Source organism: Erinaceus europaeus, chromosome 1, assembly GCF_950295315.1.
Source record: "Erinaceus europaeus chromosome 1, mEriEur2.1, whole genome shotgun sequence".
Classification (NCBI taxonomy): Eukaryota; Metazoa; Chordata; class Mammalia; order Eulipotyphla; family Erinaceidae; genus Erinaceus; species Erinaceus europaeus.
The window spans coordinates 87866179-87887777 of NC_080162.1; the positions used below are offsets into that span (position 1 = coordinate 87866179).

Below are 21599 nucleotides of genomic sequence, written 5' to 3' on the forward strand. Positions count from 1 at the left end.
AACAAAAGGGAATAAATAAATAAATAATTAAAAATATATATAGTTAAGATCTGGAGGAGGAGTTGGGTTCTAGATGCTAGAAGGCAGAGCCCTATTACAGAATGCTCCTTGGTCCCAGAAAACCAGCCAGACCACAAGCTACATTTTCAGTTGCCTTAAGGCTCCAAGTGTTTGTATGTGGGAGGTGGAGGGGAGAGTGCTTAAAGGAGGGCTGCTTCTGATCAACACCTTCTTCCTGCAGCTTGAGATAAAGAACCATATGTTCTTCAGCCCCATAAACTGGGACGACTTGTATCACAAGAGGCTGACTCCACCTTTCAACCCAAATGTGGTAAGAGATCACTGCCTTCTAGGTTCTAGAATCCTAGAGTTGATGGAACCTGGCAGGGCACTGGGCTCACTCTCTTTCTACAGATGTGAAAACTGAGGGGCTGAGCAAGTCAATGGTCTGTCCCGACCCACCCAGTGAGATAGAAGCAGAACTGAATCTAGAAGCCAGTATATGAGGAACAGTACTGCTACTCCTTTATTTTTCACACCCCTTAACCCTCATTGCCAAGTCCATTGCAGTTTGTAAAGTGCTTCATGTCACATAGCATACCGAGAAGCAAGTCTTGTAAAATGATATAAGGGCTGGGGAAATAGCATGATGGTTATGCAAAAAAGACTTTTCATGCCAGAGTCTCTTGAGTTCCAGGTTCCTACCATAAATGCCCAAACCACCATAAATCAGAGCTGAGCAGTGCTCTGGCAAAAAAGAAAATAAAGTGATGTTAAAACACACACACACACACACACACACACACACAATAAGAGAAGGAAACATAGTGTGGTGGCTGGGTGATGGTGTACCTTATTGAGCACGAATGTTACCATGTGGAAGGACCTGGGTTGAATCCCCCACCTGCAGTGGGAAAGCTTCACAAATAGTAAAATAGTGCTGCATGTATCACTGCTCTCCCCCTCTCCTTTTTTTTTTAAAACATTTTATTAATGAGAATGATAGGAGGAGAGAGAGAGAAAGAACCAAATATCACTCTGGTATATGCTCTGCCAGGGATTGAACTCAGGACTGCATGCTTTGAGAATCCAGTGATTTACCCACTACCATCTCCTGGATCACATCTCCCCCTTCCATTTGTTTCTTTCTGTGTCTATCAGATAAATACATTATTCAAAAAACAACACACACACACACACACACACACACACACACACACATGATAGACCAGAGCACAGCTCAGCTCTGGTTTATGGTGGTGCTGGGGATTGAACTTGGGACCTCAGAGCCTCAAGGATGAAAAGCTTTTGCCTAACCATTATGTTGGTTCCCCAGGTGTGTGTGTGTGTGTGTGTGTGTGTGTGTGTATTTTGATTGTGGTGTCAGAAATTGAATTCAGGGTCTCATGTACATACTCTTATCACTGAGCCACTTCCCCAAATAAATATATGAGAGAGGAAAAAAAATCTATGGAATTCTTCCTTTTTTCTTTCTTTCTTTCTTTCTTTCTTTCTTTCTTTCTTTCTTTCTTTCTTTCTTTCTTTCTCTCTCTCATGTGTGCCAGGGATTGAACTCAGGACCTCACACATGCAAGAAATGTCATCTTTTCTGAGATACTTTATTAGCAACTTAACTTTTTTGAATGGTTGTTTTTCCCGATAGTGAAAAATAGCATGCATTTACTGTAGAATACTGTAGAACAGAGACTTCTGAAACACGAGGGAGAAAAACCTTACTGTCTCATCACTATTAGAATGTTTCCTCCCAGTCTTTTCTTTCTCTATGCATTTTTTTTTACATGAACTCACACTATATACCTATCCCTTTTATACCAAAAAATTATGCCAGTATTTCCCCAAGTCACATAAAACAGTATTTCGCCAGGACCAGGCAGTGGTGCACCTGGTTAAGCGCACACATTACAGAGTGCAAGGACCCAGGTTCAAGCCCCTGGTCCCCACCTACAGGGGGAAAGCTTCACGAGTGGTGAAGCAGGGCTGCAGGTGTCTCTCTCTCTCCTCTACCTACCACTCCCCTCTCCATTTCTGTCTCTGTTCAGTAATAAAATAAAAATATTTTTAAAAGACCAGTATTTCCCCAAGTCACATAAAACTTTATAGTCACTTTAAAACTTTATCAATGTTAGTGGCTATATAAAGTTTCAGTCCTACGTTAATTATGGTCTTAAGGGCAAACTTTAGATTTTGTTTTTAAAAATATATTAGGGGGAGTTGGGCGGTAGCACAGTGGGTTAAGCACACATGGTGCGAAGTGCAAGAACCAGAATAAGGATCCCGGTTTGAGCCCCCGGCTCCCCACCTGCAGGGAAGTCGCTTCACAAGCAGTGAAACAGGTCTGCAGGTGTCTTTCTCTCTCTCTCTCTGTCTTCCCCTCCTCTCTCCATTTCTCTCTGTCCTATCCAACAACAATGACATCAATAACAACAACAATAACTACAACAATAAAATGGCAAGGGCAACAAAAGGGAATAAATAAATACCTAAAAAAATGTATTGGTTATACAACTTTAGGAGTATAGTTTCATATATACATGAAAGACATGATACTCACCACCAATGTTCCAATGTCATTACACCAAAGAGACCCACTAATTATCCCTCATCTCCCTTCCCCATCCCCTCCTATATCTACCATAGTTTTCACAAAGCTTTCTCATGCCTTCTTTATGTATCTTTGCCCAGATTGTATCAGCTAGCTCTTGCTGCATAACAAACCACCACCAACTAGGTAACATCAAACAATTTTTAATTTATTCATTTACTGGTTAAAGACAGAGAGAACTGAGATGGATGGATGGAGATAGAGACAAAGAGATACCTGCAGATAAAAGAGAAAACTGCAGTTTCACAGGCTGTGATGTTTCCCCCTGCCGGTGGGGACCAGGGACTTAACCCAGGTCCTTCCTTGTATGTGGTAACATGCACTCAAATAGGCCTCAGTGCTAAACAATTTAAAAAGTTTACTCAGATGAGTGGTGAGGATATATATATATATCAGGCTTTGATCAAAGCAGCTCTCTGCTGGACTCCTGTCTGTGGGCAGCTGGCTATGGTGTTCTAGAATTGCCTCACTCACATTTCTGGCAGTTGGCAGGCAGCTGTGTGCTCCTTCATGAAGCTTCTGATGCTCCAGCAGGTCAGCCTGGGTCTGTTGACACAGTCTTCCCTGGGGTCCAAGTGCAGCAAAAGAGAACAACTACTGATGTTCATTTTCCAATCTTGGGCTTCTGTCACATTTAGTAATGTGACCTAAGCAAGTCATGTGATGAACCCACACTAAAAGGACAAAGAATCTGGCCCCATTTCTGAATAAGAAAATGGAAAATTTGTGACAATTCTACAGTCACAGCTTCTTGCAAAATAGCTAAAAAAATAAATAAATAAAAAAAAACCTCCCAACCTTTTTTGATGTTCTTTTTTGATTTTTCTAATGATTTTTTAAAAACAATTAAAATTTTTTTATTTATTAATTTATTCCCTTTCATTGCATTGTTTTATTGTTGTTGTTATTGATGTCATCATTGTTGGATAGGAGAGAAATGGAGAGAAGAGGGAAAGACAGAGATGGGGAGAGAAAGATAGACACCTGCAGACCTGCTTCACTGCCTGTGAAGTGACTCCCCTGCAGGTGGGGAGCCAGGGGCTCGAACCAGGATCCTTATGCTAGTCCTTGTGCTTTGTGCCACATGCGCTTAACCCACTGTGTTACCACCCGACTCCCCTTTAATTATCTTTATTGACAGGATAGAGATAGTCAGAAATCGAGAGGGAAGGAGGAGATAGAGAGGGAGAGAGACACCTACAACACTGCTTCATCACTCGCAAAACTTTCCCCCTGCAGGTGGGGACTAGTGGTTCGAACCTGGGTCCTTGCACATTGTAACATGCATGCTCAACCAGGTGTGTCACTACCTGACCCCCCCTCCCAGTCAATCTTTACCTTCTTACCCTGTTTTATTTTCTCTGTAAGGCCTACTGATGTGTACCTGTGTACTATAAATCCTCCTACCCTCTATCTGACAGAAACTCCATGAAAGTGGGCATTCATTCTACATTGTTCTCCAGTATTATGCCAGGATGGGTCTCTGATGAGCATTTATTAAATATGTTGACCAAGAACTAGAGAGACAGCATAATGGTTTTTGCAAAAGATTTTCATGCTTGAGGCTCCAAAGTCTGAGGTTTAATCCCCAGCACCACCATGAGTCAAAGCTAAGCAGTGATCTGGTGTCTCTCTCTCTCTCTCTCTCTCTCATTAAAATACAATGTCAAAAAAAAAAAAATAGACTGACCAGACTTGTCTGAAGATTATCATGGGATCTGAGGACTAGTGAGCCAGGGTTTAGAGGAATTATGTGTTCTCTGGACCTCCTGTAATAAAATAACAAATGTAAATGCCTAGGAAAGTGACAGTTAAGTTAGGGTGTCCATAGGACACTCAGAGGGGAGGCTTTACATACCCTGTTGGGGTGTATGGATTCCTTTGGCTGCTCTGACACCAATGTTCCCTTCTTTCACCTTTAACTTATTTTTACAGGCAGGTCCTGCTGACTTGAAGCACTTTGATCCAGAATTCACACAGGAAGCAGTATCAAAGTCCATTGGCTGCACTCCTGACACCATGGCCAGCAGCTCAGGGGGATCAAGTGCCTTTTTGGGCTTTTCCTATGCACCTGAGAATGATACCATCTTGGATTGTTAGAAGAGACACCCCCTTGTGGAATCACTAAAGGAATCATCTGCAGTTGCTAACAGCACTCTGTCCACTGTGGAAAAGAATGGTGTTAGGTGTCCGGGGCTGGTCCCCATGTCTTCAGACATTCAGGGATTTCCTGAATGTCTCTGAATAGCTCTGCTCTGCTACTCTTAGGAAATGGCTAGCAATATTGGGGTTATGGCATTATTCCAAGAAGGTTACTAGAGCTCCAACCACCACTTCTTTGCAGGGAGAAAGGAAGAGAGAGCAAAAGTCACCTTTACAGCACCTCCCCAGTGACTGCTGCCTGTGATTGAGGCTGGGATATGTGGCTTATTAGTTGGTTACATCACAGCCCCTAATAGCACAGGGGCTGGATACTAAGGGAATGTTGGGAAAGTCAATTAGTACTCTTTACCCTGGACCTCTTGGTGTTTGGATTTTGATCTTGTGTAAAAGAACAGAGATAAGACCATAGAAATCAAATTGTCACTCAACACTCTTATATGTCTACCTTGCTGTTATCTTTCTATCTCCTTTCTTTCCTTTCCTTTCTTTTTTTTTTGGTGGTGACAGTCTTCATTGTAGATGATATCAAACACCTGTTAGTTTGTCCGCCTGGCATCTAAACTCCTGCCAATATTCAGGGAATCTTTTACTTTAATGAGCCTTCATGAGGACCAATAACTACCTCCACTTGTAGTAGCTGAAGATCCTGGATTTTGACTTTCCAGCCTCCTCTGCAACTAGGGCCAGGCATGTGGCCTAGAGATGCATCTGTGCCAGATTCTGAATCAAGAAAGTAAGGAAGAGCTCTTTTTCTTGTGATAGTTGTGACTGTAGTACTCCAAAACATCAAATTCCTGGTGCAGAAGTGGCCACAAAGCCAACTGTAACATTAGGGCATCTGTGGCAACAGCAACTACTTCCTGTGAGTCCCAGGAAGATGTAGTCTCCATTTCTAGCTTTCTCATTGACTTTGTAAACATTTGATCCTTGGACACACTCCTTTTCTTTTCCCCCTAGTTAACGGAAGTCAGTTTCAGAACACCTGCTTATGCTGAACCAGTTTCTGTGTTAGACTCTTCCTAGTCTACTATCAGTTTCCATCCAATCATCTCTAAGGTAGAAACTATTGTTATCTCCCTTTCACCAATCAAACAGGATCAGAGAAGTTTTTCCTTTCTTGAAGTTCACATTGCTAGTGATGAGCAGAACTGGAACTTGGAGCCATATAAGTTTCCTCCAGGGCTCGCACATGCACCATTTATGTTTCTGTTTCTCTTATTCTGGCTATTAGATCCAACAAGAATGATTGTAAAAACTCTGATGAGTGGGGAGTTGGGCAGTAGCATAATGGGTTAAGTGCACGTGGTGTAAAGTACAAGGACCAGCATGAGGATCCCAATTCAAGCCCCTGGCTCCCCACCTGCAGGGGAGTCGCTTCACAGGCGTTGAAGCAGGTCTGTAGGTATCTTGATTTCTCTGCCCCCCCCCCCGTCTTGCCCTCCTCTCTCCATTTCTCTCTGTCCTATCTAACAACAACAATAACTACAACAATGATGAAAAACAACAAGGGCAACAAAAGGGAAAATAAATAAATAAATAAAATATAAAATATAAAAAAAAAACTCTGATGAGGCCAAGTGGTGGTGTGCACCTGATAGAGCACACATGTTATAGTACACAAGGACCTGGGTTCAAGGCTCTGGTCCCCACCTGCAGGGGAGAGACTTCATAAGCAGTGAAGCAATGTTGCAGCTTTCTCTCTCCCCCTCTTTATCTTCCTTTTCTCTCTCACTTTCTCTGTCCAATAAAAAAATTTATTTTAAATATAATTTAAAAAATGCAAAAAAAAAAAAAACACACTCTAATGAGGGAGCACCTAGTAGCAAGGACACACATTATCATGCATGAAGACCTGGGTTTGAGCCCTTGGCCTGCACAGGAACACTGCTTACAGAGAAAGCTTTGCAAATGGTAGAGCATGCTGTGCTGTCATTTCTCTCTCTCTCTCCCCTTCCCTCCCTCCCTCCCTCCCTCTCAGAATGGAAGGGAAAAAAGTGTCCATTAGGAGCATCAGAGGAATTTCAATGGTAAACAACAAAAATCTGAGAGCTAAGTTAGAAATTGGTTGGAATAAGCATGGTGAAATGGGGTCTTGAAAAGAAAACATTCAACTGCTCACTCATGGCCTGAGTCTGACTGTCAAGTTCAAGTTGTATCCCACCTCACATGCTTTTGGAAATTTGGCAATTCTAGGACCATGGGCTACAGCCCAGGTCTTGGACAGAGAGGGGCACAGTCTTGGTAGGAAGAGCCTCTGATGCCATTGATGGAGCTCCATGTGTTCAAGATTAGTCATTTCTAAAAGTAATTCTGACTGGATAGAGCATAAGCATCTAAACTCTCATGAACCCCAGGATACCTTGAACTTTCTGACTGGATCATGCTGCCTTATTTTAGTGGAAAATTGTTTTCTTTTTCACAAATCTATGGCTCATCACTTACTTCAGAGTGGTTTTATTATCTTTTTGACTTGTGGACAGTGGATAAACTGTTTTAATATTCATGAGTCTTACTGATTTTATAGCCATTTCCTCTTAACTCAAACCTGTTCTGCCCCTTCCATTTTTGTTTACCCAGCATGTCTCCCCTCACCCCAGGAATTGTAGGACATGAAGCTGGAAGGTGGATAGTATTAATGGCATTGACACTATCCCACTAGAGATAAAGGAAGAGTTACTGTTATCCTTTCACATGTGCCAAGAACACAGAAATGCTCTGATTAGATTTCCATCTTTACACTGGGACATGTGAAATAAAATGGAGAGGCCAAAATCTCTCCAACTTCCTAAGGCAAAAAGATGTGAACTGTCGCAGGGGTAGATAGCATAATGGTTATGCTAACAGACTGTCATGCCTGAGGCTTCCAAGCTAAATCCCAGGTTCAATCCCCTGCACCACTGTAAACCAGAGCTGATGATCAGTGCTCTGGTAAAAAAAAAAAAAAAAAAAGAATTCTCAGAAAGATGATAGTACTGTCAAAAGTATGCAATACACTATGGTTTAACTCCTAATAGTCATGACTGTAAAAATCACAAAATTTTCACCAGAATAGAAAATGACAAATGAAGAGAAAAAATATTGTATAACTGAGTTGCTCATGTACACTTGTCTAAGCTTTATCTGCATTATCTCCAATCCTCACAATAAGCAAGCATTTAGAAATTATTAACCTCACTTTACAGATAAGGGACATACACTGAGGTATACTAAGCAACTTGAACCAAGGTCACCCAGCAAATTAGAGATTGGATTTTGCAAATTCCAATTTTGCACCATAATGCAGCAAGAGAATTCGCAACCATTTTTCCCATTAGGGAAAAAAAAAAAACTTTGCAGAGGCAGTAACTGAAAAGGCGACCGGACTTGTATGTTTAAAGACCCTAATACACCTGCTTCTCTGTATATGTTAAAGATCGCAACAAACATAAATGCAAAATCAAAACTGGTTGGCTGTCTCTGCTTTTGGTTGGAATCAGAGGGTGGCATTGCCTTCTAGCCGCACGGAGCTCTGCCTTGGGGACAAGGCTGACCTGTGTGTGGTTCCTGGTGGCGTCAGGCTTCTCATTTCCATAGTGATGGCTCTCTCGCAAAATCAATTCCTTCTGTGTAAACTGCCCCTTTCCCAGTCTTTGCCTAAACGAATACTACTCTTCTTTCACATCTCCGTTCACCGCGCGCCCTTTAATCGTGTTTTTCCCACATTTGGGGGGGAAGATCTGGCTGGATCTAATCCCCACCTACCCCTCCATACACACACTTAGGGACGCCTAGAGGGAGGGATCCTTGGCACCGGGGCGCTCAGCGCTCGGCGTTGCGGGTCGATCTGAAAGAGCTACCTCGTGTTAGCATCTTCACCACTACACCTGTCCACCCTCCTCCCGAACACTTAACAGAGCTCTATCAAGAAGGTTGATAGGCGGCAACCACAAGACCAAGCCCCCTACCGCCACCACCGGCTCTTCCTCACTGCGCCTGCGCACAGACACCGCGCGGGTCCTACCGCCCCCCTCGGCCCCGCCCCCGCCGGAACCATTCATTGAGCGTCATCTTCGAGGTGAGACGGAGTTTGCACTATTGAAACTTACCATATTTTTAGTCTTCATTAAGATGTTATATTAAAAGGAAAAAATGAAAATCATTTATTCCCTGGCTTAAAATTACCCCATGTTCTGTTTTATTTTTCTCATCCAGAATTTTGATACAGTCACCATTAGCTTCGCCCTCCCCACAGACCTACCCCCCCCGCCGCTCTAGGCGAATTGGCGCCTTCTGCTCTGTCGTCATCACGTCGCTTGGCGTGACGTTAGGTTCACGCCCCGTCCACTCCTTCCCGGGGCGCGCTTGGTCTCCAGCGGTTGCTAGGCGGCCTTGGATACCTGGCGGCGGGATGCTGGGCGGCGTCAGGTGAAGATGGTGGTCACGGAGCCGCAGGTAAGCGGCGAGGGGCCGTCGGGGGTGTTAAGGCGGTCTAGAGCTAGTGAGGACTATCCGGGACTACTGTCCCGGACTGTGCTTGAGGCCTCTGGGTCAGTTTACAAAAAATCGAGATCTAGTCGATGAAAGTCATTTGGGCAGCAGGTGTAGGCCTGGATTCCCAACCTTGACTGTTCCCGGGGCCGCGAGGGGGTGGGTGGGTGGGTTCTAGCCGTCCCCCGCTGAGTTACGAAAGATAATCGGAAAAGTATCCACAGAACTGTCATCATGTCCTCTCCCAGGACTCTAACTCCTAGGATCTGGACCGTGGCAAAAGCAGAAACATGACTGACGGACATCCTAGTCGGGTCTAAGGAAGCAAAACATTATACGGTGCAGACATGAGCTCATTGTGGCATAAGGAAGCCACACCTCTTGCGGTTACCGTCTTCATAAAGGCTTCATTCAATAAGACATCCGTCAGGACCCGCGTGGTGGTGCACCTGGCTGAGGGCTCACATTACAGTGCGCAGGGGCCCGGGTTCAAGCCTCCCCCCCATCCCCACCCGCAGGGGCGGTGGGGGGGGCTTCACGAGTGATGAAGCAGGGCTGCAGATGTCTCTCTCCCTCTCTTTCACCTCTCTCTGTCTCTCTCTACCCACTTGATTTCTGTATATACAAAAACAAAAAAGAAAAAAGACATCCGACAAAGCCGAATACTGTATTGTTTGCTCACACTGTGAAAGCAAGTCCGCACATGGACCAGACAGGATAGGAATAGGTGCAGGGTGGGATCCCGAGGGGAGGTGGCCAGGAGCTCTGGACCTGCCAGCTCAAGTTCCATAACCAGGACTGCACATGGCAGAGGGCTGTTCTGGCATCTTTTGTCTTGTGAAATAAAGAAATAAATAAATAAAGAAATAAAGAAATAAATAAATAAATTCTTTTTTTTAAAGAATTTATTTATTTATTCACGAGAAAGGAGGAGAGAAAGAACCAGACATCACTCTGGTACATGTGCTTCCGGGGACTGAACTCAGGACCTCATGGATGAGAATCCAATGCTTTATCCACTGTGCCACCTCCCGGACCACAATAGTGTCTTTTAGAAAGGATTTTAAAGAGGTGGAAGGTAGACAGCATAATGGTTATGCAAACAGACTCATGCCTGAAGTTCCAGGTTCAATCCCCCACACCACCATAAGCCAGAGCTGAATAGTGATATAGTAAAGAAAAGTATTTTTTTATTGTTTATTTATTCCCTTTTGTTGCCCTTGTTGCTGTATTGTAATTATTATTGTTGTCTCTCTTTGTTGTTGGGTAGGACAGAGAGAAATGGAGAGAGGAGGGGAAGACAGAGAGGGGGAGAGAAAGACACCCGCAGACCTGCTTCACCGCTTGTGAAGTGACTCTCCTGCAGTTGGGGAGCCGGGGGCTCGAACCGGGATCCTTCCGCAGGTCGTTGCGCTTTGCGCCATGTGCGCTAAAGCCGCTGTGCTACCGCCCAACTCCCAAATATAAAAGATTTTAAAGTTCAATGGGGAGAAATGAGACTGAGATTTTTTTCTTGTAAAAAAAATAAAATAAGAGGGGGGAGGTCCTGTCAGCACCACCAGAATTTATGACATAATATAAAGCTACAGTTATTAATGTAATAGGGTGAGCAAACTAGCTCATTTAGTGTGCTGTTATGTCCTGTGCCTGACCCTGGTTTGAATCCAGTCCCTACCACATTGAAAGAAGCTTTGGTCCTGTGTTTTCCTTTCCTCTCTTTCTGCAAAAGTCAACCCAGAGTGGTGAAGCCCTGAAGATGACAAAAACAAATGTGTGTGTATGTGTGTCTGAATGAACAAATCAGGATTTTAGAGAAAGCATATATAGAATTCAGAATATGATCCAGATAATTGTAGATGTTTGATACATAGTCAAGGTTTATTTTGAAACAACATAGAAATGATGGATTGCCCCGTCCTGAGCTCGTTTGTTCTGTGGTATTTATGCACTCTCAACCTGCCTGTGGACTTGCATGCAAGCCCAGTGCCACGGGCCAGAGCACCGTCCATAGCACGGGTGTGGCCCGTTGTGTCCCTGTTGATTGGTCTGGCATTTCCTGTATTAAAATGATCAAATAAACTGAAAAAAAAATGAAATGATGGATTGATATCAGTCAACTTTTTAAAAATTTTATTAGTGATTTAATATTGATTAACAAGATTGTAAGATAACAGGGGTACAATTCCTCACAGTTCCCAACTTCAGAGTTCTGCATCCCATCCCTCTATTGGAAGTTTCCCTATTCTTTATCTCTCTCTGGTATGGACTAAAATTCTTTATGGGGTACAGAGATTGAGGGTCTGGCCACTATAAATGCTTCTCCACTGAACGTGGATGTTGGCAGGTTGATCCATACCCCCAGCCTGTTTCTATCTTTCCCTATTAGGGTAGGGCTCAGAAGAGGTGGGGTTCCAGGACACATTGGTGAGGTTGTCTATCCAGGGAGGTCAGGATGACACCATGGTAACATCTACAACTTGGTGGCTAAATGGCAGTATGATATAAAGCAAGTTGTTCAATAAACAGGCACCCAAAGGTTGGAATAGGGCAAATGAAACTAGGGGTCTTTGTGTTGGAGGAAGCTGAGAAGTCTTTTTTAGGTCTGTTCCATGTGGCCCTTGACTTTAGTAATTTTTGCCTAAGCCTAATAGTTAGACTAAAAGTTTGTCTGGGAAGATGGTGGCAGAGTTGAGAATAGGACTAGAAAGCGGAATTAGGGCAGAGAGTAGCTCCCAAATATGAAAAGAGTATATAAATACTGTTAACCCCATCAGTCTGACCTAAGGCCCATGTCTATTCATATTTAGCACAGGAGCCTCTAGTCCTTGTTGGTCTATGCTCACAATCCATGGTCACGGCTAGGAACATTCTAGTCTGCATTCACTTCAGGACCAGTCTTCCTTGGGTGATATAATAGGTTGGCCCAGCCTCTCTTCTGAGAGTTGGGTGATATCAGTCACTTTCTAGTAATTAAGAAGTATAACCATGAAATTCATTTTGAGGGGCCAGGCAGTGGTACACCTGGGTAAGTGCACATGTTATAATGCACAAGGACCCAGGTTCAAGCCTCTGGTCCCCACCTGTAGGGGGAAAGCTTCACAAGTGGTGAAGCAGGGCTGCAGGTGTCTCTCTGTCTCTCTCCCTCTCTATCTGCCCCTCCCCTCTCAATTTCTCTCTGTCTCTATCCAATAATAAATGATAATTTAAAAAAAACTCATTTTTGAGCTACAAAATAAATCCCAGATGGACTAAAACTTAAATCTTTAGAAATGGGCATGGTGCCTGGTGGTGCTGGTGTTGCAACTTGCTAAGTGCATATATTACCAAGCGCAGGGACCCAGGTTTGAGCCCCCATCCCCACCTGCAGGGGAGATGCTTCACCAGCAATGAGACAGGTGTACAGGTATCTATCTTTCTCTCCCCTTCTCTAGCTCCAACTCCTCTCTTAATTTCCCTGTCCTAGCTAATTAAAATTAGAAAGAAAAAAAAAAGGGGGACTACAAAAGCTAGATTATATTTTAAAAGGAAGGAAGGAAGAAAGAAAGAAAGAGGCCTCATGAGAGGTCTAGTGAGATAGCTCGCCTGGAAGGGTACCTACTTGTACATAGCCCAGGTTCAAGTCTCAGCACCATGAAACTCAGCACCATGAAACTCCCATGATACGATCTCAGTCGCTCTATTGAGTGAAAAAGCAGCTGGGAGCAGTGAAATTGTGTATGCATGAGACCCCAGGAACAAACTAAAGTAAAAAATGAAAAAAAAAAAGTAAGTTTATATGAGCTGAGTATATGAGTAAGAATTTCAGAAGAGTGTGTCAGAAGGTGGTTTACCTAGTAGAGTGCATACCTTACTGTTCACATAGACCTGGGTTCATGGCCCTAGCTACCACAGTGGAAGCTTTACAAGCAATGGAGTGATCTGTGGTATCTCTCCTCTCTCTGTCACTCTTTATCAAAAAGAAAAAAAGTCCACTTGAAGTGGAGGGACAATGCAGACTCAGCCTCTATGACAGCCCTGGTGGCAAATTAATTAATGAATTAATTAAAAAGTAATAAATTCAAAGGGCTAGGGAAACAGCATCATGGGGATGCAAATAAACTTCTATGCCTGAGATACCAAATGTCCCCGATTCATTCCCAAGCACCAACATAAGCCAGAGCTGAGCAGTGCTCTGGTAAAATAAGTAAATAAGTACTTTTTAAAAAGGTTTTTAAAAATTTTTTTTATTTATTTATTCCCTTTTGTTGCCCTTGTTGTTTTATTGTTGTAGTTATTATTGCTGTTGTTATTGTTGTCATCGTTGTTGGATAGGACAGAGATAAATGCAGAGAGGAAGGAAGGGCAGAGCGGGGGAGAGACAGACACCTGCAGACATGCATCACCACCTGTGAAACGACTCCCCTGCAGGTGGGGAACCTGGGGGCTCAAACCAGGATCCTTACGCTGTTCCTTGTGCTTTGCGCCACCTGCGCGTAACCCGCTGCGCTACCGCCCAACTCCCAATAAATACTTTTTTAAAAAGGAGAAATTCCGAGAAGTACAAGTGGCCAGTATACACAGTAAAAGATGGCAGTTCACTGATTTCAAGCCTTACACCCTGTAACAGTTGATCTATTTCTCTAGCTGGACATCTACAAAACTTTTTTTTTTTTAAATAATATGAGCTTTTTTTATGGAGACTATCTTTTTAGCAAAGGTGAAAAAGATGGGAAATAGAATAGAATAGTGTGTAAATAGAAATGTGAGAGTTGGGGAGTTAAGCGTTGGCACAGCGGGTTAAGTGCACGTGGCGAAAAGCACAAGGACCAGCATAAGGATCCCTGTTTGAGCCACTGGCTCCCCACCTGCAGGGGAGTCACAGGCAGTGAACAGGTCTGTAGGTGTCTGTCTTTCTCTCTCCCTCTCTGTCTTCCCCTCCTCTCTCCATTTCTCTCTGTCCTATCCAACAACGAAGGGTATCAACAACAACAATAATAACCCAAACAAGGGCAACAAAGAGGGGGGGGATGGCCTCCAGGAGCAGTGGATCCATGGTGCAGGCACTGAGCCCCAGCAATAACCCTGGAGGCAAAACAAAGAAAGGAAGAAAGAGAGAGAAGGGGAGAGAAAGAGAGAGAGAAAGAAAAATGTGAGTCGGTGGAAGAAAAGAAAGTACAACTTTTTGAAGGGCAAACTGGAGATAATTTACTTAGCCATTAGTAGTAACAGGAATTCTACAAAACACAAAAGCATATTCAAGAATGATCTCTGTGGCTTGAGGAGTGCTAGTGCAGTTACTAGAGTGCTGGGCATATAGGATGGGGTCTTAGGTCCAGTCTCCAGCCTGGCATGTGCCAGAGTGACTCTAGATGCTTTAGGACTCAGTGCCTGCACAAGTATACTGCTCCTGGTGGCCATTCTTTTCCTTTATTATTATTATTTAATAGGACAGAGAGAAATTGAGAAGGGAGAAAGAGATAGAGAGGAAGAAAGAGACACCTGTAGAACTGCTTTACCACTTATGAAGCTTCCCCCCTGGAGGGTGCAGATGGGGAGTTGAACCTGGATCCCTGTAGTGTGGTACTGCCTGTCCCCTCTTCTCTGACATTATTAAGTAAAAAATCTTTGTTTTAGAATAATTATCTTTATTTTTTTATTATTGATAGAGATATCCAGAAGTTGAGAGGAAGGAGGAGACAGAGAGGGAAAGAGACAGAGACACCTGCAGTACTGCTTCACCACTTGCAAAGCTTTCCCCCTGCAGGTGGGGACTGGGGGCTTGAGCCTGGGTCCTTAAGCATTACAACATGTGCTCTTAACCAGGTGTGCTCCTAGAATAATTATCTTTGTAGCACTTTTATCAGCAATTTTTTTTTTGAGAAACCCAGTTTTCTGCATCAGATAATTTCACTGTTAATGTTTGGTACTTGTAGAGATTTTTATAGCTAGGTTGCATCTCTCTGCCTCTCTTGATAAATTAGAAGTAGAAGGCTAGCATTCCTTCTGGGATTTTTCTTTTGAAACAGATATTATTATTATTATTATTATTATTCATTTCTGATTCCCCCTCTGCTTATTTTTTTTCTCCCCAAAGGTAACCATGGACAAAGAGCTTCGAAGTACCATTCTTTTCAATGCGTACAAAAAGGAAGTATTTAGCACCAACAATGGCTATAAATCCATGCAGAAAAAACTTCGGAGTAATTGGAAGATTCAGAGGTGACCTTGTGTAATGTTTTCCTTTTTTTTTTTTTTTTTTTAATTCTTTTCTTTCTCTTTTCTTTATTATTGGATAGAGACAGAGAGAAATTGGGGGGACGCAGAGAGGGTGAGCGAGAGAGAGAGAGACGAAGAAACACCTCCAGCCCTGCTTCACCATTCATGAAGCTTTCCCCCTGCAGGTGAGGACCAAGGGGTTGAATCTGGTTCCTTGTGCACTGTAATGTGAACACTTAAGGTGCGCCACTGCCTGGCCCCCTGTTTTCCTTTCTTAATAATAGCGTATTGTTCACTCTGAAACATTTTAATTTTCTTCTGTAAGATAGGCAGTTTAGGTGGGAGGAGCTCAATTTAAAGATTGTTCAGAGGGCCGAGAAATAGCTCACCTGGTAGAATGTGTGTCTTCCATGAGCAGTGCCCTGGGTTTGGGCCCCAACACCACATGGATGCATCATGGAAAGTTCCATGGATGGTAGAATGGTCCTGTGGTTCCTTCTCCTCCTCCTCTTTCTCTTCCCCCTCTCTCCTTCCCTTCTAAAAACAGAGCAAAATTTAACCAGGGAAGGTTGCTTAATTTTGACAGTACACATGCACAATTCCCTGGCCCATTGCTGGTTCTGTGAAAATAAAGAAATACTGTCCAGCAGTAGCTATGTTATTGGTGAGGAGATAGGTCTAGCAGAGCACATACTGTACAATATGTGAATACCAAGTTTGAGCCCCGATACCACAAGGGAGCACTAAGGACAGCACCACGGGAAACTCCATAGGTGATGCTGTGGTGTCTCTCCTCTCTCCCTCTTTCTGTATTAAAAAATAAAATAAAAGTCAAAGCTGGCACAAGCACATGGTCATAAAAATCAGAAAAATTCTACCACATAATTTTTAAAAAAAAAATTTATTCCCTCTTGTTGCCCTTGTTGTTTTATTATTGTAGTTATTGTTGTTATTGATGTCATTGTTATTGGATAGGACAGAGAGAAATGGAGAGAGGAGGGGAAGACTAAGAGAGGGAAAGAAAGATAGACACCTGCAGACATGCTTCACCACTTGTGAAGTGACTCCCCTACAGGTGGGGAGCCGGGGGCTGGAACCAGGATCCTTCTGACGGTCCTTGTGCTTTGCGCCACCTGCGCTTAACCTTTTTTTTTTTTTAATGCAGTGCTAGAGAATATACTTAGGGCTTCACACATGTTTGATACTGCTGTGCCATTTCTCTGGTCCAACTTTTCAATCCTCTGTTTAGAGAGAGAAGAAGAGAAATAACAAGGGGGAGGGGACCAGAAATAAACCACACCACCAGCCAGAGTTTCTTTGGTGCTGTTTAAGGTGATCCCATGTGGTACTGGGAAAGATCTCAGAGCCTCAAGCATAATAAAACATGTGCTTTACTGCTAAGTCTTCTCCTACCCACCTTCTCCTCACATACATACTTTTCTTTTTTTTTAATAAACTTTTTAAAAAGGCAAATGATTTCTTCATGTGTTAACTTGGGTCAGTACTTCAATTTAGGGAAAGAGAGTCAGCAAGATATCTCACATGGGAATGTGCCTGCTTTGCCATACACCTGACTGGGTTCAAGTTCTCCCTCCTCTGCACTTGGGTAAGCTTTGGGGCTGTGATATCTCCCTACTTCTGTCTCTCTGTCTCTCTTTCTATTAAAAAAATAGCAACAAAAACAAACAAAAAACAAAAACAAAAAAGCCCAGAACAGTACAGCCTTGGTGAGGACAAATAGGGAGAAGAAAAATGAAAGTATTTCTTTATCTTTGTGTATATGTATAATTTTTTTTTAATATTTATTTTTTCCGTTTTGTTGCCCTTGTCGTTTTATTGTTGTAGTTATTATTGTTGGATAGGACAGAGAGAAATGGGGAGAGGAGGGGAAGACAGAGGGGGAGGGAAAGATAGACACCGGAAGACCTGCTTCACCATTCTTGTAGCGACCCCCTGCAGGTGGGGAGCTGGGGGCTTGAACCTTATGCCCGTCCTTGCGCTAATTCTTCTGGGGCCTTCTTAGTTCCATATGCTGATCTTCCCATCACTTGGGTGAGAGGTCACCCTTAAGTCTAGCCCATTCTCAGCCCATGTTTATCAGGGAACCTGGAAGCTATTCTACCCCCTGAGTTTCTGCACTGAAGATTCCCAAATGGGCGGTAGCGTAGCTGGTTAAGCACACTGGGCGCAAAGCGCAAGGACCGTAAGGATCCCGGTTCGAGCCCCTGGTTCCCCACCTGCAGGGGCAACACTTCACAAGTGGTGAAGCAGGTTTGCAGGTGTCTATCTTTCTCTCTGTTCTATCCAACAACGAAGACATTAATAACAACAATAATAATAATTACAACAATAAAATAACAAGGGCAACAAAAAGGGAAAATGAATAAATAAACATTAAAAAAGCTTTTTTAAAAAAAGGAAGTATTTAATTAGAAATCAGGCTGGGCAGTGGTGCACCAGGTTAAGTACACATAGTATGAAGCACAAGAACCCATGCAAGGATCCTGGTTCAAGCCCCCAGCTCCCTGCCTGTAGGTGTCTATCTTTCTCTCTTCCTCTTTATCTCCCCCTCCTCTCTAAATTTCTCTCTTTCCTATCCAATAAAATGGAAAAAATGACCACCAGGAGCTGTGGTTTCGTGGTGCAGGCACCGAGCCCCATTGATAACCCTGACGGCAAAAAAAAAAAAGAAAAGAAAAGAAAAGAAAATATTTAATTAGAAATCGATTACTCTGGGACAGGTCTAGAAAGTGGAGTCTCACTTTGGGAGAAAACTGGACCAGATACTTCTAGATCCCTTCATCTCAGTGCCTGTTGCCTGTGGCCTTTGGTCTCATACAGCCTAGAGTCTAAAAAATACCTTAAATTGGCTTAGATTATAGGTCTAACATGTGCTTTTAAAATCATATTCCAGCTTAAAAGATGAAATCACATCTGAGAAGCTAATTGGGGTGAAACTGTGGATAACAGCTGGGCCACGGGAAAAATTTACTGCAGCTGAGGTAAGAAATATTCTTACAGAAGAAATATGAGTAATGAGAAGGTGGAGAGGATAGCATAATGGTAATGCAAACAAACAAACAAATAAAAACTTTTATGCTTGAGGCTCCAAAGCCAAGTTCAGTGCCCTATACCACCATAAGCCATTGTTGAACAGTTCCTTGGTTAAAAAAAAAAGAGAGAAGAAAGAAAAGAAGGAATATGAGATACTTAGGAACTTCAACTTTGGAATCCTGAATTTAAATCCTTCTTTATTATTTATTTTGTTGCCGTAAGGTAGCTGTTGTGATGATTAAATGAGATAATGCATTAAAAAATGCCAGACACATGCAGGTTAATTAGCCATTATTCATTGATATATGCTTCCTTTGAAAAATAGGGAAACTAATTGGTCTGAGAGCTGGCTTATGGAATGTTTAGCACTGGCTTGATCCCCTGTGCTTTCTATATTCCCTGGTCTCCACCTACCATCTCTCTATTTTTGTGTAGATCTAGTCTCTCTTTCATAAGCAATAACTAAAATAAATACTTTTAAAAAAGAGACCCTTGGGAGCTGGTCGGTGGTGCAGCGAGTCAAGCACACATGGCGCAAAGCACAAGGACCAGCATCAGGATCCTGGTTCGAGCCCCTGGATCCCCACCTGTAGGGGTGTCTCTTCACAGGCGGTGGAGCAGGTCTGCAGGTGTCTATTCTCTCCCCCTCTGTGTCTTCCCCTCCTCTCTCCATTTCTCTCTGTCCTATCCAACAACAATGACATCAATAACAATAGCACTAATAACAATAATGATGATAAACAATAAGAGCAACAAAAGGGAATAAAATAAAATAAAATAAAATGTTTCTTTGAAAAAAAGAGAGACCCTGAAGGAAATACATATATATATGGCAGTAGTTTGCAAAGAAATATTTTATTATTTGTTGGGCTTTGGCCCTACTTTCCTATAGTTCTCCAACCTTCCTTCTCCACCTAGGAAAGTTAGAGAGAAGTGACCAAATAGGCCTTTGCCAAGGAGCAAGCAGCTTCAGGAAAACCAGGGTATATATAGAGAGGCTCAAACACTGCTGTCTTTTTTTTCTAAGAGAGGATAGGTGCCAGACCAAACCTTACTTCAGACTCTCAAAGGTGGAAGTTGATTGCATCCAAAACATATTGACAGCCATATTTACTTCTTTGGAACTTTAAAGATTTATTTATTTGTGGGGTGAGGGAGGAGAAGAGAGAAACCCGAGCATCACTCTGGCACATGTGATGCTGGGGCTAGAAGTTGGGACCACTGAGCTACCTCCTGGGCCACTTCTTTGGAACTTTAACCTAACAAAATGTCGTCTTGCCAGATCAGTGCCTGGCACTGGGAAGGTCCCTCACCTTTTTTAATAATTGGATTAAGGTGGGATGGAAAGAGAAGAACCAGCAGTTTTTGTTTTTTGTTTTCTTTTTTTTTCTCCTTCTTCTTCTTCTTCTTCTTCTTCTTCTTCTTCTTCTTCTTCTTCTTCTTCTTCTTCTTCTTCTTCTTCTTCTCCTTCTTCTCCTTCTTCTTCTTCTCCTTCTTCTCCTCCTTCTTCTCCTATTTTTTTTTTTTTTTAATTCTTCCTCTGGGATGATCCCAGTAGCTTGGAAAGTTCTTTTTTCAGAGTTGACATCATGTCTTTCCTGGTCATTACTACTGGCCTAGGACTAGTTTAGGGATCAGCTTGCCTGTCAAGGACTACATAACTCCTCCATAGTGGTGTCCTCTATGACTGGGAAGATGGTGTAATACTCATCACTGAGGCTATGAGGTCCCAGGTTCAGTCTCTAGCACCACCATAAGCCAGAGCTGAGTAATAATCTGGCTAAAAAAACATTTTATTGTGGTCTGGTTGGTGGTACAGTGGATAGAACATTGGACTCTCGAGCATGGGGTCCTGAGTTCAGTCCCTGGCAGCATATGTACCAGAGTGGTGTCTGAGTCTTTCTTTCTTTCCTGTCTTTCTCATTAATAAATAAAATCTTTAAAAAAATAAAATCTTTAAAAATATATATATATTGTCCTCCAGAAACTTCTGTCCTCCAGAAACTATCGAACAGGTATCATATGTTAGATTTTAGGTGCTAGAATCAAGTTAGAAGCTAGGGTAATTTCAGTCTTCCTGTTTCCCATTTCAGCAACATTAGCTTTTATTATTTGCCTGGAGCTAGCATTCAGTTACTACCAGGTAACCCAGACTGAACTTCCCACCCCTGCCACGTAAGTGTCTACTATTATTATTAACCCACCTTTATGTTCCAGAACTGAAAAGTGTACATAATATAACCTACCACCATTAAAAACAAACAAGCAAAAATGAAAACCAACTCAGTGTCCTCACTGTAATGTAGAAAAATTAAAGGCATGTGCCCAGGATGATGGCTCAGTGGTTAAAGTGTTGAACTTACAAGTATGAGGTTCTGAGTTTGATCCCTGGCATCAGATGTACCAGAGTGATTCCCTGGTTCTCTTCCGCCCAAGAAATAAGTCCTATAAACAAACAAACAAATAAATAAATAAATAAAATTACATGCTTGACTCAGCTTCGAGCTTGGCCTTCACAGCACCGAAGGAAGCTTTAATGCTATTATCTCTCTGCCATTCTGTCTTTCTTATTATCTCTCTGCCATTCTATCTTAAAAAAAAAAAAAATAGAGGAAGGGGAGTTTGGCGGTAGCTCAGCGGGTTAAGTGCACATGGCGCAAAGTGCAAGGACCGGCATAAGGATCCCAGTTTGAGTCCCTGGCTCCTCACCTGCAGGGGGGGGATCCCTTCACAGACAGTGAAGCAGGTCTACAGGTGTCTGTCTTTCTCTCCCCCTCTCTGCCTTCCTTTCCTCTCTCCATTTCTCTCTGTCCTATCCAACGATGACAACAGTAATAATAACTACAACAATAAAAAATTAGGGCAACAAAAAGGGAATAAAATATTTTAAAAAATAGAGGAAGATGACTTACAGAAACATGTATTTGCTTTAAATTGTAAATGTTTAGAATATGCATATTCCAGAGTGGGGGAGAAAGCATAATGGTTATGAAAAGAGCCTCTTATGCCAGAGGATCCAAAGTCCCAGATTTAGTCCCCCACACTGCTGTAAGCCAGAGCTAAGCAGTGCTCTGGTAAAAAAGAAAAAAGAAAAAAA

The 21599-nt window shown here is 42.7% G+C and overlaps 2 protein-coding genes across 11 annotated transcripts in view; both read left to right on the forward strand.

Annotated features, from left to right (window-relative positions):
* The window catches only part of SGK2 (serum/glucocorticoid regulated kinase 2), a 43289-nt gene extending 35057 nt beyond the window's left edge, over positions 1–8232 (forward strand). For all 7 annotated transcript variants that reach the window (XM_060190438.1, XM_060190432.1, XM_060190421.1 and 4 more), the window contains 2 exons: positions 242–331; positions 4559–8232. In XM_060190438.1, the coding sequence (XP_060046421.1) occupies positions 242–331; positions 4559–4723 (255 nt within the window). In that variant the 3' untranslated portion in view covers positions 4724–8232. The remainder of the gene's footprint in view (positions 1–241; positions 332–4558) is intronic.
* Positions 8233–9065: 833 nt separating this feature from the next.
* IFT52 (intraflagellar transport 52) overlaps positions 9066–21599 on the forward strand; it is a 53129-nt gene continuing 40595 nt past the window's right edge. Inside the window, exons 1-3 of one of the 4 annotated variants that reach the window (XM_007535266.3) lie at positions 9066–9217; positions 15327–15451; positions 18363–18450. In XM_007535266.3, the coding sequence (XP_007535328.1) occupies positions 9197–9217; positions 15327–15451; positions 18363–18450 (234 nt within the window). In that variant the 5' untranslated portion in view covers positions 9066–9196. The remainder of the gene's footprint in view (positions 9218–15326; positions 15452–18362; positions 18451–21599) is intronic. The other 3 variants (XM_060190335.1, XM_060190327.1, XM_060190320.1) reach the window with 3 other exon arrangements.